The following is a 17989-nucleotide window of genomic DNA, read 5'->3' on the forward strand; positions in this document are numbered from 1 at the left end:
CATCTTTACCATGTGGCTATTTTAAAAAAAAAAATCCGCTCTATTAGAAACACAATTCAAAATAAAGGGCGCTGCATCATCATTTCGCGAACCTCCGAAATTAGCCGAAAATTTCTTTAAGTATTTCCAGATAATTCTTTTGGTATTTATTTAAAAGTTCGTTATAATGAAAACTAAATTTTTTAAATGGCCAAGTTAATTTATTTGCAGAAAAACCTCTTAATATCAATTTTTGGCTTAAGATTTTACATCTATTTTTAAAATCAATATAATTACTAAAAATCCTTGCATAACAAAGTAACTGTGAGAAAAACGCCGAATATGTGATATTTGAGTGTATATTACTTTCAGGGAATGGGAAACTAATCACTTCAAAATCAAAATCATCCGTTTTATTATACATTTTAAAACTTAATTTATTATTATCAGAAATATTAATATTTAAATCTAAGAAATGATCTTCATGACCAGCGCCATGACTAGGTTCAAGAGTAAGCTCTGATGGATATATATTTTTTAGAAATATCAGTGAAATCCTTACAATTTAAGACCAAAATATCATCTAAATATCTTTTATTATTTGACAAAGCATGTTTTAAATTATTTGGATTATTCTTGTTCATCATATATACAAAATACATAAAAACAAGAAAGAGTCAACACTTAGTTAAAAAGTCAAAAATAAAAAGATAACAATAAAATTAATAACTAATTTTCCTGGCTATTATATAACTCAACAAAACTCTTCCGATGTCTTTCATGTTTAGTGGGGATGGGAGTGAGTTTGGGTAATTAGTCGAGGAACAGACAGGGTCTTGGTACTGAAACGAAGGTACAGGAGGCTCCTTCTCTTGGCCAACGTGGTGAGCTTGAACTTACCAAGTAGATTCCCCCTTGTATCCCTGGCCATGGAGCCTTTCGAGGGGGAATAAGTGTATTGTAATTCCATTTTGAATTGTCTTTGTATTGTATTGTATTGAATAATAATAATAAACTTCTTCTTCTTCTTCTAACTTCTTTAAGCAATTTAATTTATTCTTACCATAAGGAGAAGTAACCGCCGTATTTCTTTTTTTATTTGTTTACGGAGGGTTAAGGCATCATCTTTCTTTCCAAGGCGAAAACCTTTTGTTTCAAATGCATTAGTCCTTTTATTTTTTCATTAATGTAGGTTTTATCTGAGGTAACCTCTGGGAAACATTTTTGGTAATTTGTCATTAATTTTGTTTGAAACAAACTAACCTTTGAATTAAGATTTACACACGACACAACATCATCTCAACTCTCAGACGTAATCCGAGATCCAAAATCAAAAAGACCTTGACCTGTTATTAGCCAGTACGAAAATTCAGAGACTGAGTATTTTGTTTCGGCTAATAGCTAAGGGCATTAAGGTCAAACTTTCAGGAGATTTTGGGTGTATATTAACAAAATCAAAACACAATATCTTCTTGCAGGTTGTCAAAATGCCATATCAAAAATATATCAGGAATGGCTGAGTGTATTAAACTGAGCCTTTCAGGGTTTCTACAGCTACAACTGCTAACTATTTGATTGCAACTGCTTGGAACTATGATTGCAATTATGTGCAGTTTTGACTGTAATAACAACTTGCATCTGCTGAAACTTACAAATGTCACTGCAACTACTTGTGACTTACTGCAAATATTAGGCACAGTGGACTAACAGTGACTATTTGCAACTACAACTACTTTTCATAGCTACTCCAACTACTTGAAACTGCAACTGCTGCTAAATGTGACTGTGACTCCTTACAACTGATGCTGCTACTACTACTACCACTACTATTACTGCTACTACCACTACTATTGAATTAAATTAAAGGACTTTTACCAAATCAAAATAAACTATAGGTATCCAGAATGCCAAAAGGGTGTCTGTGCAATATCCCTAGAAAACACTCAGGGTATTATGTTGCAGCTTCAGGGTATGTTTTTGGGGGGTGCTAAGCTAAAACAAAAGAAACTATCTGCATCCAGTTTTGTCCAAAGAGCATATCTGCAATATCTCAGGAACAACTAAGGGTAGTATTAAGTTAAAACTGCCAGGGCATGTTGAGTGGGAAATTGAACTAAATCAAAATACACTATGTGCATCTATGACTATCAAAAGAATGTATCTACTACACTATCTCTAGAAAGGCTATTGGAATTCAGTGGAAACTTTCAGCACATATGGAGGGGAATAGTTGATAAATATTTTTCTATACTCATGGTTGTAACATGATGGGAGTTAGAATTTTGTCCCCACATAGAACTCCTAAGACAATGCAGATTTTCAACCCATATATTTGAATATTTTTCCCTGTACCCACCAATCCAAAGCATTATAGCATAACTAATGCTAAAATTGTCAAAAACTTTTGTCCAACAGATAAATAGTAAGCCAAAATCTGGGTTCTTACAGCAAAAAAAAAAAAAAAGGCATTAAAAATTTTCCTTTCTAAACCAATGAAAAAGACTATGTCAATAAAAAAAAGAACAGAAATTATTTTTTTAAGTTTTTCCCACAAAAGAATTTATTCAAAGAAAAGTAAAGAGCTACGCTAAGTCAAAGATGGCCAGAAATGGAATCAAGTAGTTTCTCAAGCATAAAACTACTACACATCGTCATCAATAAATATAAAAAACCCAAAACAAACGGAAATTACAATAAATAACCAAGTCAAAATTAAAAAAAGTAATACTACAAAAAAGAAGAGTAGGGCTAATGCCCCCTCTGCCTACTAGAGATTAGGAGATAATTTGCACTTTACCTTAAAAGCTTTTGGCTTACAAGCTATTGGATGAATAAATAACTTTAATAAATCCAAAATTATCAAGACTTTTGGAAATGAATATTGGCATATACAAAACTGTCATTCCACATTCATTTGTTTTTTTTTTGTCAGTGATCTTGGATATGACGGTGATTTTTTTTTTATTGATTTTATCAGATATCAAAGAGCTTAAAAGAAAAGATTATTTCAATGAAGTGTTGTTTTTCAAAGGTTGTTTTCGGATATCAAAGCAAAGATTGTTTTCAATGAAGTGCAAATTATGAACTGGTCTTTAAAAAGTCAGATCTTTATGATCTGGTCAATGTATTCAAATATCTAATTGTTTTGGGTTTCATTTATTCACTGATGGTGATTTATAGCAGTTTTAGGCTCAAAAAATTTCGAATTTATTTCTGCTTATCTTTGGTTTAATATAGCTCTTTATTTTTTTGAAAAACTTATTTTGTGGAAATTTCTTGTTAAAATTAATTTTTAGAATGAAAGCACATGATGTAGACACTAAAAACTTAGAATGTACAAATATTACTATGAATGAGCAAATGCTATCTAGAATGAACATAATTTAAAATTAATAGTAAAAATCAATCTCTTCTAAGAACTTGCTTCAAAAACCTAATAAGTCATTTGCCCTTAACTAAAAACTGAAGAGATTGTTTCGAAATCATCATTTCTTAATAAAATGGATTTAAACAGAAAACATGACGGAAACAAATGTCCTTATAAAAATGCAAAAAGTTGGTTGACACAAATGCTTAATATGCAAAGCGCTGTTATGGGGAAAATATCTATCCTACAGCACAGAATGAACGACAGCAGCTCAAACACGATCCATGTTGCTACTTCAAAAGGAAACTATTACTCAATATTCCCGTTCAAATAAGCCATATCCCAATATTCAACAACCACTGTATTAAAACCCCTGTTCTAGAGTTGCTAAGGATGTTGAATTTGATGATGTAGCTTATCGTAAAGATTGCATCACCCTTTCACGGAGCTTTTCCTTCCTTTCTAAAATAAAACCAATTTTTTTAGGCTAACAGTTTTAACATTTGAAATAAAACTCTTTTACATATCTGGGATCAGAATTCAGATTAAATTATATTATGTTCAGTATGTACTGTTGTCAGGTGTTTTTCCAAATTACGGTTAGTATTACAGATGTTGCTCTTTATGAGCCAACGCTTTGACAAATATAGCCCGATTTGTGCTACAGAGCTCTTGCATGAATGTACAACTATTAATACATATGTCCATACCAGTCACAAGGAAACTAGAAACGTGGTATTGTATCAGGAAGTAATGATGCTAGTGAATACAAAACAAGACAGCCTAAGGAAATTTTTTATTTTTTAGTTTATTTTGTACTTTTTTCGAAGTATTTGGGACCAATTTTTTTAATTTCTGTAAATACTAAGTCTTAAGATATATCTCACCTATAAGGTCTCATATATTAATAATTAGGTGTAGAGACTAGTTTTCCAACTTTTCAAAAATCAGTGGCTTTGAATATTGGGGGTGATGTCCCCTAACAATGTTCAAGGTAAAGCTATGCATGTAAGCTTAATCTCCCACTTGAAACTCAAAATCTTTAACAATGAGAGCAGAACAACCAATTCCTGAATATCCGTTCTTGACGCAAAAACGAAACATACTTTTTTCTTGAATTAAGATAAATTACGGGGAGATAAAGCTAATTTCATTCAGATTGATTAAAAAGACTTCCCATAAAATTTGGAAGACTTGGACCTGAAAATGCATTTTTTAGGCTCTCCCCCCTCCCAAGGTTGATACTAAAATAAGTTGCGTCAAATCATCTTTTCTTCTGCTAATTTCAGCACTTTCGCAGTTTAAATCATCTAGGTTGTATATCCCAACGTGATAATTTAGTGTTTGTACTACCCTTCAGTATTAACGAAATTTGAGCACACAGTTAGCCCGACTGGTTCTAAAAAAAAAAAAAAAAAAAAAAAAAAAAAAAAAAAAAAAAAAAAAAAAAAAAAAAAAAAAAAAAACTCTTACGCATGATAAATAGTGGAAGAAGATACAGAAGACATATTACCCGACAAGAGGCAAGACTACCAGTCCTCCAGCTAGCAATCCACTCCTTGGCACTTGAGGCCATTTGACCACTTGGAAGAAAAGTGTCGTCACGAGGATTATGGTTTATATTCCCGCATAAACCACATCCTGATTTATATGGAGTTGAGGCCACGGTTATGTTAAGTAAATTGACTCCATCCCAAAAGACACGAATACCTATGAAAAAATCAGAGTCCATATTAACATTTAATTTATTGAAATTAAAGACACGGGATTATACTTATTGACAGAGGTTTTTTTTCGTAAATTGAGTACTAGTTTTTACACATGGCACTACACACTGAGTAAGAAAACTGAGTTTGGAAGATTTTTGAACACACATTAAGATGATAGTACCTAGAGCCTGGTGGCTAAACCGCCGGCCTGTTGCTCAGCTACGAGGCAGGCTTGTATATATTAATTCTCATTGTCGCTTGCCTTCTAACAGCAGCGTCTTCAATTCTTCCTTAAAGCTGTGACCTATTTAGAACGTTTGTGACAAGTTTTAAGAAAAAAAAAAAAAAACAACTATACAGCCGACTTCCTGGCCAGGTCGCAATAATCGGCACGCAACAGGCTTGTGCATATTAATTCTCGTAGTAAGTAGCAATCTCCAAATTAACCACATATTTCTTTTTTCTTCACTTTCATTTTGAACTCATTTTTGTTGCTTCTCGTAGTCGTATGTCTTGTAACCGCATATTTGTTTGTTCTTTACTTTTGCTTCTGACTTGTTTCAATTCTCGTTAAATGTTACGATCACTCCTGGGGGGGGGGATGCTGTAATTTTATCACTTAAAATATCGATAGATTGATCGATCGATCGATAGAAAGAAAGAAAGAAAGAAAGAAAGAAAGAAAGAAAGAGAGAGAGAGAGAGAGCAAACAATTGTTTCGATATGCAAATTAACTAATAGAGATACAACCAAAATGAGAAAAAGCAATAAAAAAGATATTTGATATACCGAAATTCGTCCGAAGAATCATGCCAAAAGATTCCTTTACAAGAGAGAAAACACCAAGTTGCACATGAGGTAGACTGTGTGGCACTCCATTGACTCGCACACTGTGGTACCGTCCAAATACTACCGTTGTGTCTTGTAACTGAAATGGGATTTATTAGATTAAAAAGTTAACATTTGCGGTATTCTAAAAGCGGTTAAGATGCTGTTCCCAAAGCCAATATACTTCTATATTCCGAATAAGGTTCTTCTAAGTGATCTCCGTTCCTTTTGTCCCTATCACAGTACCAACCAAAGAGTAAGGAGGAAAACTTAAGCTCCTCTCTGAAATAAAAAAAAAGATACAAACAAACGCTATCTAGCGTTAACCACAATTATATCAAAGTTTCATACAATACCTTATTTTGAAAAAATAGCTGGTTTTATTTATTTTTTTATTTTACATTCGGCCGAAGTTAAAAAAACACACTCTGGCTAAAGCGGCGAAAAATCAGTATTTAACATCTTTCCTTAACTAACCTAAATTGTTTAACACGGCCAATGCTATTTAACTGTTAAGTTTCAATATCTGACAGGGGCGCCAATAAAAGAGCTTTAAAGGTATATACAAATAAAAATTTCCTTCAACATAAAAAAAAAAAGAAACAAAAAAAAACAAAAAACAATCGGAATAATCGCGAATATATGCTGTCTGAATATTTCCACGTAATATAATAATGACAGTGATTGCATTACACTGATTGCATTAAATTCTTTGCATTTGTTACTAAAATAGTGACAAAATGTAAGTCACTTGATTTCTTATTAGTCTCAAAGTTGCTGAACGCTAGATTTTATTGAAGAATCAAATTATTACTCTTTTTTATTGTACTGTTTTAAACCGTTTAAGCCACTACTATTTCTGCCTCCCCCCCTTCTTCAGGTTAAGACATTCTTCTTGAACTGCTGAATAGTTTAGCCTTTGCAAGCGTGATAAAATTCCCACTCAAAAATTCTTTTTGTAAAACAGATGTCCTTACCAAATTCTTGAGTCATAAAAAATTAAATAAAACTAAATAAATAAAACAAAATACCTCAATAGTATAGATTGGCCGTTTGTTGTTTTTTCCACGAAACGATACAGACACCGAAAAATGAGTTCTGTTCAATTTCCCGGTCGAATCACAAACACCAGCCAGTAAATATTTACACGGTCCAGATTTAAATTGAGATACATGCTCATCAAACCCTTTAATATATCCTTGACCAAATATACTGCAGGTTGATTGATCTACAATAAAAACAGATAATTAAACTCAGATATTCTGTGAAGTCTCTGTGTATAAAATATTTCTTTTTTTCCCGAGTTCAAATAATGTTTGAGATTTGACTTGTTTATGTATTTTATTCAGTTATTTCTTTAAGCCATAGTAAGTCCTTGCTTTGTTTCATCCGTTGAAGTTTTTCTTTACAAATTTATTTGTCAATTTTATTTACTCCTTGATTTTGAGGAAAATATGTAAATAAACAAAATGTATCTTTGTTTTACCTAGATGTTCCCCAACGAATCCTTAAGTAAACAAATCATATCTAAAATATACATAGGTTTCTCCATGGTCAATCAAACAAAGTTTTTCGATGTGAGGTTAGGCTAACCATTTCCGTAATAGGAGACCCTCTCTCCTTCCTCCTTTATCCAATACGAATGATGGAAATTGACATGCACATTAGCCTTTAGGAATTTGAAATTCTTAAATCTTCCAAATGTTTGTTATTCCTGCACATTTACTCGTTTCTAGACGATAATAAAAAATGGGTGCTCCCTGGGTAATGTTTGACATTAGGAAACAAGCTATAATTAGAAAATTTTGTGATTCTTTTTTGAGTTGTCAATGAGTTTCTTTGTGAAAATTTTTAAGTTTCATTTTAATTACTTACAGACCGGACCGAAAGTATGCATTATATACATATTTTAATAGTTTGTAAAAACAATTTGTTTATTGTCCAAACAAGATTAATCTATGCTCTATTCTCAGGAAAAATATGAAACGTTTTGAAGTTGGTTCTTTTTTTTTTTTTTACAAAATATGGCACGTAAAACTTTTGATAAATTATTTGATTCATTTTTGGGGCTGCTAAGGGTCTCCCTTAGAGTTGAGTCATCAAAAAAGTTAGAGTATATTTCCCAGAAATTGTTTCTTTTTCCTTTGAGCCACTAGTTCCTCAGCTAGGGATTAAAACCAATTCATCAAACCTAGTTTCAGCTTGGCATTCCTCAGAAAAGGGTGCAGATTGAAAACGGTTGAGGTTTCATCCTACATTTCTCAGAGTTGAGATTAAGAAGTAAAATTAAAAAAATTGACATTAAAAAGATCTCTGCCGAAAATATAGTTTAAGTGGCATATCTTACTCCTCAAAATCCTTCAAAGAAGTTTAAGAATACCATTTTAACTTCATTCCTAAACCTACATCATTCTGCATATGGGTGCTCAGGTTAGTTTTGAACTAACCTGAGCAGGAAAGCAAAAACGAAGAATTCAGCTTTTCGCAGGAAGAGTTTTTTTGAAGCATGCCACGTTAAGACTGTGAGCCGGATTTGGCTATTGAGACATTGGCAGTATTTTCTTATTTGTTTTTTATTTATCTCATTTAACATATCGCTGAATTTTACAGTCATTCAACCATTTAAAGAGTCGTACCTTCAACTTTAGTCAAATGTCTGGTCAAAAGATAGCATCTATGATTTTGACAGTATGGTCACCAGCATCTCCCAGTAAGAATCAGATTTTTATTATAAAACTAAGCTCCCCAAGGTCTGTCTGCAAGGTAGGGTTCAGTAGGGTTTCAAATTGCTTTGAGGGCAATATGCTAAAGATTACGATGTCACTGATTGATTTAGATTTTGACATGCTGCTTATGAAAAAAGACTGATATCTTATCGCTCTACCCTCAAGGTACTCCATTATTCTTTGCGTAATTAGCAGTTTCGGAAACATAATTTTTGCTTCTATGATATGATTAAATAAAAAAAAACTAGTTTTTTTTAACTGAAAGTAAGGAGCGACATTAAAACTTAAAACGAACAGAAATTACTCCGTATATGAAATGGGTTGTCCCCTCCGCAGTCCCTCGCTCTTTACGCTAAAGTTTGACTCTTTGCCACAATTCTACTTTTTAAAACAATTAAAAACTTTAGCGTAAAGAGCGTGGGACTGCGGAGGGGACAACCCATTTCATATACGGAGTAATTTCTGTTCGTTTTAAGTTTTAATGTCGCTCCTTACTTTCAGTTAAAAAAACTAGTTTTTTTTTTATTTAATTTCTGAACGTTTTTGAATTAATGCATGTTTGATTTTGGCTCTCCGCACATAAATTATTGAAATGAAATTAGTATATTAATTTTTTTTTTGGCTAAATGGCTTTCTCTTAGTTTTGATCAAACGATTTTGAGAAATAAGGGGTGGGGAAGGAGGCCTAGCTGTCCTCCAATTTTTCGGTTACTTAAAAAGGCTACTAGAACTTTTAATATTCAACGAACGTTTTTATTAGTAAAAAATATACGTAACTTAAGAATTAACTTACGTAACAAACTTTTATATTCTTATATTTTTATTATGTGTACGAGGGGGTTTGTACCCTCGTTAATACCTCGCTCTTTACACTAAATCGTAAGTTTTGTCCCAATTCTTTAAGAATGACCCCTGAATCAAAAAGGCCGTAGAATAAATAGTTGAAATCACTAAAAATATCTTAGCATAAAGAGCGAGGTATTTATCTCCTCCTAAATACCTCGCTCTTTATGCTAAAGTATTTTTAGAACCCCTCATATGCGTAATAATCTCTGTTCGTTTTAAATTTCAATGCTATTCCTTACTTTCATTTGAAAAAACGTTTTCATGTTTATTTTTTCATTGTTTTTTTATAGTAATGCTAGAAAATCCTGCGCCCTTTTCATTGAATTTTTCTTCCCCCATGACATATTCCTCAAAGGAAAGATCCTCCCACAAAACCCTCTACCATCAACCCCACCCCCCAAACCAAAAAATCCCCATGAAAACGTCTGTACACTTCCCAATAACCATTACTATATGTAAACATTGGTCAAAGTTTGTAACTTGCAGCCCCTCCCTCAGGGATTGTGGGGGAGTAAGTCATTCCCAAAGACATAGTAATTATGGTTTTTGACTATGCTGAACAAAATGGCTATCTTAAAATTTTAATATGTTGACTTTTGGAAAAAAATGAGCATGGGAGGGGGCCTATTTGCCCTCCAATTTTTTTGGTCACTTAAAAAGGACACTAGAACTTTTCATTTCCGTTAGAATGAGCCCTCTCGCGACATTCTAGGACCACTTGGTCGATAAGATGACCCCTGGAAAAAAAAACAAAAAAACAAATAAACACGCACCCGTGATTTGTCTTCTGGCAAGAAATACAAAATTCCACATTTTTTAGATAGGAGCTTGAAATTTTTGCTATAGAGTTCTCTGATATACCGAATGCGATAGTGTGATTTTCGTTAAGATTCTATGACTTTTAGGGGATGTTTCCCCCTTTTTTCCAAAATAGGACAAATTTTCTCAAGCTCGTAACTTTTGATGATAAAGACTAAATTAATTGAAACTTATATATTTAGAATCAGCGTAAAAATTCGATTCTTTTGATGTATCTTTTAGCATCAAAATTCCGTTTTTTAGAATTTCGTTTACTATTCAGCCGGGTCGCCCCTTACTACAGTTCCTTACCATGAACTGTTTGAAAAGAAAATAATTCGGTATTTCGGGGCTTCTGACATTATTACTCCTTTGCGGAAGTTAGGCTCAAAATTCAAAAAGGATTATATTTTTTCTCAGGGCCCCTTCCACCTCTTAGTTCGTTTATTTTCCCGTTAGTTTTCACCTGTTTTCGCTTTATAGTTGTGTTATCTCTTAGCAGTTCTTTCGTTAGTTGAGTTATGGTTGTGGTATATATGTTTTATCGCTCGTATAGCTGTGTTATTTTCAAATTATACTCCATAATAGAGAGGCTCCGAACACCCAGCATTGTATGTTAAGCTCTTAATTTGACGTTTTTTTCTAACGTGACCACATTCGTCCTGCGCCCTTTTCATTGAATTTTTTCCCCCATGGCATATTTCTCCAAGGAAAGATCCTCCCACATAGCCCCCTCCCTCAACCCTACCCCCAAAACCAAAAAAAATCCCCCTGAAAACGTCTGTACACTTCCCAATAACCATTATTATATGTAAACACTGGTTGAAGTTTGTAACTTGCAACCCCTCCCCCAGGGACTGTGGGGGAGTAAGTCATCCCCAAAAACATAGTTATTATGATTTTCGACTATGCTAAACAAAATGGCTATCTCAAAATTTTGATCCGTTGACTTTGGGAAACAAATGAGCGTGGGAGGGGGCCTAGATGCCCTCCAATTTTTTTGGTCACTTAAAAAGGGCACTAGAACTTTTCATTTCCGTTAGAATGAGCCCTCTTGCGACATTCTAGGACCACTTGGTCGATACGATGACCCCTGGGAAAAAAAAAAACAAAAAAAAAACAAACAAATAAACACGCACCCGTGATTTGTCTTCTGGCAAAAAATGCAAAATTCCACATTTTTGTAGATAGGAGCTTGAAACTTCTACAGTAGGGTTCTCTGATACGCTGAATCTGATAGTGTCATTTTCGTTAAGATCCTACGACTTTTAGGGGGTGTTTCCCCCTATTTTTCTAAATAAGGCAAATTTTCTCAGGCTCGTAACTTTTGATGGCTAAGACTAAACTTGATGAAACTTATATATTTAAAATCAGCATTAAAATGCGATTCTTTTGATGTAGCTATTGATATCAAAATTCAATTTTTTAGAGTTTTGGTTCCTATTGAGCCGGATCGCTCCTTACTACAGTTCGTTACCACGAACTGTTTGATGGGAAAAGGTGAGCCAATTCAAACGTGGTTTCTTTTTCTGGGAAAATACCTTGACTGACGGAGAGAATAAATCAAGGATATTATATTTTTCTATGAAAGGTAACAACGATTAATTTTGCTGCCGACATCGAACCTGACCTGAATAGGGGTTGTATTTTTGCCAGAACCTTCGTGTAGCCCTGCTTTAAGCCAACAGACTTTTTCCTGTTCAAACAGTTTGTGATAACGAACTGTAGTAAGGAGCGACCCGGCTCAATACTAACCAAAACTCTAAAAAATGGAATTTTGATACCAATGGCTACATCAAAAGAATTGCATTTTAATGCTGATTTTAAATATATAAAATTCATCAAGTTTAGTCTTACCTATCAAAAGTTACGAGCCTGAGAAAATTTGCCTTATTTTAGAAAATAGGGGAAAACACCCCCTAAAAGTAATAGAATCTTAACGAAAATCACATCATCAGATTCAGCGTATCAGAGAACCCTATTGTAGAAGTTTCAAGCTCCTATTTACAAAAATGTGGAATTTTGTATTTTTTACCAGAAGGCAGATCACGGATCCGTGTTTATTTGTTTGGTTTTTTTTTCCCAGTGGTGATCGTATCGACCCAGTAGTCCTAGAATGATGCGAGAGGGCTCATTCTAACGGAAATGAAAAGTTCTAGTGCCTTTTTTAAGTGACCAAAAAATTGGAGGGCACCTAGTCCCCCTCCCACGCTAATTATTTTCCCAAAATCAACGGATCAAAATTCTGAGATAGCCATTTTATTCAGCGTAGTCGAAAAACCTTATAACTATGTCTTTGTGGACCACTCACTCCCCCACAGTCCCCGTGGGAGGGGCTACAAGTTGCAAACTTTGACCAGTGCTTACATATAGTAATGGTTATTGGGAAGTGTACAGACGTTTTCAGGGGGATTTTTTGGTTGGGGGAGGGGTTGAGAAGAGGGGGATATGTTGGGGGAACTTTCTATCGAGGAATTTGTCATGGGGGAAGAAAATTTCCATGAAGGGAGCGCAGGATTTACTAGCATTACTTAAAAAAAATGAAAAAATAAATATGAAAAAGTTTTTTTTCAGCTGGAAGTAAGCAGCAGCATTAAAACTTAAAACGAACAGAAATTGTTACGCATATGAGGGGCTCACCTCCTCCTAATACTTTGCTCTTTACGCTAAAGCATTTTTAGTAATTTCAACTATTTATTCTACGGCTTTTGTGATTCAGGGGTCATTCTTAATGAATTGGGACAAAATTTATGCTTTAGTGTAAAGAGCAAGGTACTGACGAGGGGGTGAACCTCCTCATATATGTAATAAACATGAGAATACAAAAGTTCCTTACGTAGGCTAATTTATAAGTTACGTATATCTTTAACAAATAAAAATATTCGTGAAAAATAAAAAATTCTAGTTGCCTTTTAAGTAACCAAAAAATCGGAGGGCAACTAGGCTTCCTCCCCCACTCTTTTTTCTCAAAATCATTCGATCAAAACTATGAGAAAGCTATTTAGCCCCCCCCCCCAAATAAAATATGTAAATTTCGTTTTAATTATTCCTCTTCGGAGAACCAAAATCAAAACTTGCATTGATTCAAAAACGTTCAGAAATTAAATATAAAAAAAAACAAGTTTTTTTTAACTGAAAGTAAGGAGCGACATTAAAACTTAAACGAAAAGAAATTACTTCGTATATGAAAGGGGCTGCTTAATCATCAACGTCCCGCTCTTTACGCTAAATTTTTTTACTGTTTTAAAAAGCAGAGTTGAGAAAAAGAGTCAGACTTTAGCGTAAAGAGCGGGGAGTTGATGAGGAAGCAGCCTCTTTCATATACGAAGTAATTTCTGTTCGTTTTAAGTTTTAATGTCGCTCCTTACATTCAGTTAAAAAAACTTGTTTTTTTAATTTAATCCTCGTATTAAAAAGACCCTAAAAGTTTTCCTTTTTGAAAGCGAAATAACTGATTATTTGAATGATCTAGTAATAAAAATTTCAAAGAGCCACAAAGAAAGCAAGCAAGCGGCATTTAAACTATACATCAAGGAGAATATATGTTTCTATAGAAGGTAACAACAGTAAATTTCACTGTGGATGTCGTACCTGACTTTATACAGGTTGTAACTTTGCCAGAGAATTTGCAAAGTGCAGATTAAATTCCAACAAACTTTTCAACAAACGACAAAGAGAGATAAAACTTCACAAAAAAAAACCTCAAACGAGATTGCGGCCAGTAGAGAGAAAAGAGATGAAAGACTAAAATAACGCGGATAGATTAGCAGAGAGTTTTATCTCTCTTTGTTGTTTGTTGTCATGTCTGACCAGTTCGGCCTAAGAACTGTAAAACAAACTTTTCCCTGTTCCCTAAACTAAAAACGCCCTAAGTATTCTCAATTTGGAAGGTGAAGTAACTAATTCCTTTACAGGTTCAACAGCAAAAATGTACTAGCATTAAAAGCAAAGAGCGATGCTAAAACTGGCACTCTGTAGGGTTTATGTGTGTGTAAGGGGGCGGGGGTGAAATAGCGAAACATATTTTCAAGTGGTGACTTCAAAAATAAGTTTTCAAATGGAATATGAATTTTTTGTAGGAAAAATATTACTGCCGATGAATTACCTCCCTCCTTTTCCGCCTTTGAACTTTTATTTATAGTGTAATCTTTAATTTCATCGAGAAATATTTCTGAAGTGAGAGGCGAGCTATCAAACACTTTGCGTTCATATTGCACGCTCAGTCCAAACATCTTCCTCTAAAAAAGGCAGGTTAGGGGGTAAAAATCCCTGTTCCCACAAAAAAATGATTGATCTTAGGAGCCTTTCCAGAAAAGTGAGAAAAATTGGTCCAATAAATACACATTTGAAGGATCTAAGCACCCACTACCTCCACAAAAGATCCATATTAGCCATGTAAAAGGTCAGATATGAAGCACAACCACCAAAATGAAAACAAATTAATCTACAACTAAACTTTTAAATGTATTATATACAAATAAACATACCTAAAATCATGTATAATTTTGCATGATGTCATAGGTACAGAAAAAACTTCTTTCCTAACTTTTCCCTGGTCGTTATATTTTTGCTTTAATTCACTAATATATAATTTAGTAATCAGGAATGTGCCAATGCCAATGTCCTCTGAAATGTCTAAATTACGTATTGGCATAATCACCGTTTTATTCTTTAAGTTCAAGTCATAGGGTGGTAAATCAGCAATTCCAGTTGAGATAACACGTTCCTTCTTCCATTTTAATTTCTGAAATATGTCAATTCCGCAATAGCGTAATTATGATGTTATTCTTCAGTTTTAATTCCCATTTTGGCTTGGGATTCAAATTGATTTTTGCTGTTTCCTGTTTCTTGCCTTTTTCTTTATCTGTTTAGAGTCATTTGTCATCTTGTGTAATTTTGCACGTGTCATAGATACTAAAAATTGATTCCTCCTTTATGTTTATCCCTTGTAGACTCGAAAATGCTAAACTAACACGTTCCTTAATTCCACGTAACCTTGCTTTATCTTCCAACCGCAAATTTCATTATGCAACATTTTCGTTTGCAAATTAAATGTGTTCTTTACTGTTTCTTGTTCCATGTATTTTTCTTTAGCTCTTCATAACAGTTTGTCATCTTGTGTAATTTTGCATGCATGATAAGTACAAAAAGAACGATACGACCACTGCTGAGGGCAAAATGACGTAACTATTGCTTTTGAAATGTACGCAAATATAACGTTGCTCCAATGTTGTTTTTTCCCCAAAATTAAGGCTCTAAGCAACTTTTTCAAACTCCTGACCTTTCTAGACCATTTTTTCCAAACTAGAAAATCACACGGTGCTAATGTTACCCCCAAAATATGAAGCCATTTTACGAAAAAATGTCTAAACAAATACATACATATATGCACAGTTGCTAGTTTAAAAAGAGGATACACATGGGGAGGGGAGCGATCTCGACGACATACACATTACTTGTAAAGGTATATTAATTAAGAGAAGACTAACCATCTATACAAACTGGACAGCATGGATCCTCTTTAAAATCCAATCGATAGCCAATAGGGCACTTAGTGACTTCACACTTCTTCATTGAGCACAGAATTTCTCCGTTAAGGCACTTACAAGTACTGCAGCCATCATGCACCCAGCTTGTACCATTCTATAAACAGAGAATAAAAGTGCTTTTTAGAAACCAACCTTATTCTTGCTTTTCTTAGTAATACAGAAATAAGAAAAAGAGACTGATTAAGAGCCAGAAGCATAGAGGGCATTTGCTGATTCCAAACAATAACGTTACGTGTTTTTTACATAACCGGACTTTGCTAACTATAGCCAACAGAGATGTTGTAGGAAGGGGCAGCAGTAATGAACTTAGTCTTTATTTTTTAGACAAGAACCGCTTGTATAAGAAAAAAAAAGAAGAAGAAAGACTGATTCACCCGATTCACAAATAAGATTTTAAATGGGACTTGAGTTATCTAACCTAACACTGATGTGTCTAATTTTTTTTTCCCATGAGTGATCCGTATCAAACCAGTTGTCATAGAATATCAGGAGAGGGCTCATTTGAAAGGAAATGAAAAATGTCTAGTCCTTTTTATGAAACGAAATATAAGTAACTAAGTGCCGTTTTCTTCGTTTTTTTTTTGCCCAAAATACCAATTTTTACCCAAAGGGTGCCAAAGAACATGACAGAGAACCTGAATTTTGAGATAGCCATAGATGGATTTCTTATAGTCAAAAACCCTTCACTGAAAGTTTACACCCCATCTTAAAATGGAGGAAAATGGCATTTAAGTCCGGGTAGCATAACGGTTGTGTCTGTAGCAGATTTAGATGAACTCTATGAGAGCCATTATCCAAAAATAGCCGAAAATCGAAAAGGATCTAGAGCAGGTGATATTACAGAAGTCAGACATGAATATTTTAAAGAAGGCACTAGATTAAAGGAAGAAGGATTCGGACACTTTCTCTTTAAATAGATACTATCTGAAAAATGCACCGAGTAGCTATAAAAAAAACAGACAGTTTATACATAAACATAAATATCCACTGATAAACTTTTTTCTATAAAATCACTTAAAAGAATTCTCTCTGAGATAAAAAAAAAAAACAATACAAACAAACGCTATCTACCGTTTATAAGAGCGTTCTTAAAAGACGATTCAGATTTAGAATACATTTTCAGATTAAGTTTTTTTCGTCCTAATGACTATTCGTCAGGTAAGCACGTCAACCGGAATTGCTTATCATAGTTCATTCTTTATTTGGCTACATCCAAAAAGAAGCCAATAGCTTCTTTTTGTTTGCAATGTAATTCATATTTTTTCTCACCTCCTCATGCTCGCTCCTTCGGCCCTCACAGCTAGCTATAAAGTAGACATATATCTTGATTTTGTTTTGTTTTTTTAATTTGTCAGATTTTTATAGCCTATGTCCATTCTCACGGTTGCAAAATTATTCCGCATAAATTTTAATTCTTGAGCTTGATTGCCTGAGTAGTATAGTCTAATCTTGATGCACAGGGAAAATTTCAGACACAAAAATACACATGCATTTGGTTGTATAGATAAAGACTAGATTTTATATGACCTTTGTAAATATAAGTTGTTATACATAACTGGGAGGTAGAAAAATTTGCAAGTTTTTTTTCTCTACTTGCAACGTGTTTACAAAAAAAAAAAAAAAGAACAAAAACTATATAACGTTCTTTGAATTAATATGGCTGATGACATCAAAGTGCAATTTAATATCATGAACTTAGAGCGGCGCAGTCTCATCCTCCCAATAAAAAAAGTCCACCTTTAAGAATCTCCCTTTTCCCTGGGATGACAGACTGGCATTTGGTTGTACAGATAAAGACTAGACTTTATATGACCTTTGTAAATATAAGTTGTTATACATAACTGAGGGGTAGAAAAATTTGCAATTTTTTTTTCTATACTTGAGACGTGTTTACAAAAAAAAAACAAAAAAAAAACAAAAAGAACAACAACTATATAACGTTCTTTGAATTAGTATGGCTGATGACATCAAAATGCAATTTAATATCATGAACTTAGAGCGGCGCAGTCTCATCCTCCCAATAAAAAAAAGTCCACCTTTAAGAATCTCCCTTTTCCCTGGGATGGCAGACTGGCCCGACAAGTTAATTTATCCTCAGCTTTTGAAACAAGCACATATATATTCAGGACGCATGTAACACAAATATAAGAGCAACAAAAAAGAAAAAAAAACAAAAAATCCGTTTCT

The 17989-nt window shown here is 33.8% G+C and overlaps 1 protein-coding gene across 3 annotated transcripts in view; it reads right to left on the bottom strand.

Annotated features, from left to right (window-relative positions):
* Positions 1 to 17989, bottom strand: part of LOC136028162 (BMP-binding endothelial regulator protein-like) — a 74756-nt gene that overhangs the window by 17746 nt on the left and 39021 nt on the right. For all 3 annotated transcript variants that reach the window (XM_065705843.1, XM_065705845.1, XM_065705844.1), the window contains exons 8-11: positions 15743 to 15896; positions 6915 to 7111; positions 5845 to 5983; positions 4860 to 5056 (exon numbers count right to left, since the gene is read on the bottom strand). In XM_065705843.1, coding sequence (XP_065561915.1) covers positions 4860 to 5056; positions 5845 to 5983; positions 6915 to 7111; positions 15743 to 15896 — 687 coding nt within the window. The remainder of the gene's footprint in view (positions 1 to 4859; positions 5057 to 5844; positions 5984 to 6914; positions 7112 to 15742; positions 15897 to 17989) is intronic.

Source organism: Artemia franciscana, chromosome 6 (assembly GCF_032884065.1).
Source record: "Artemia franciscana chromosome 6, ASM3288406v1, whole genome shotgun sequence".
NCBI lineage: Eukaryota > Metazoa > Arthropoda > Branchiopoda > Anostraca > Artemiidae > Artemia > Artemia franciscana.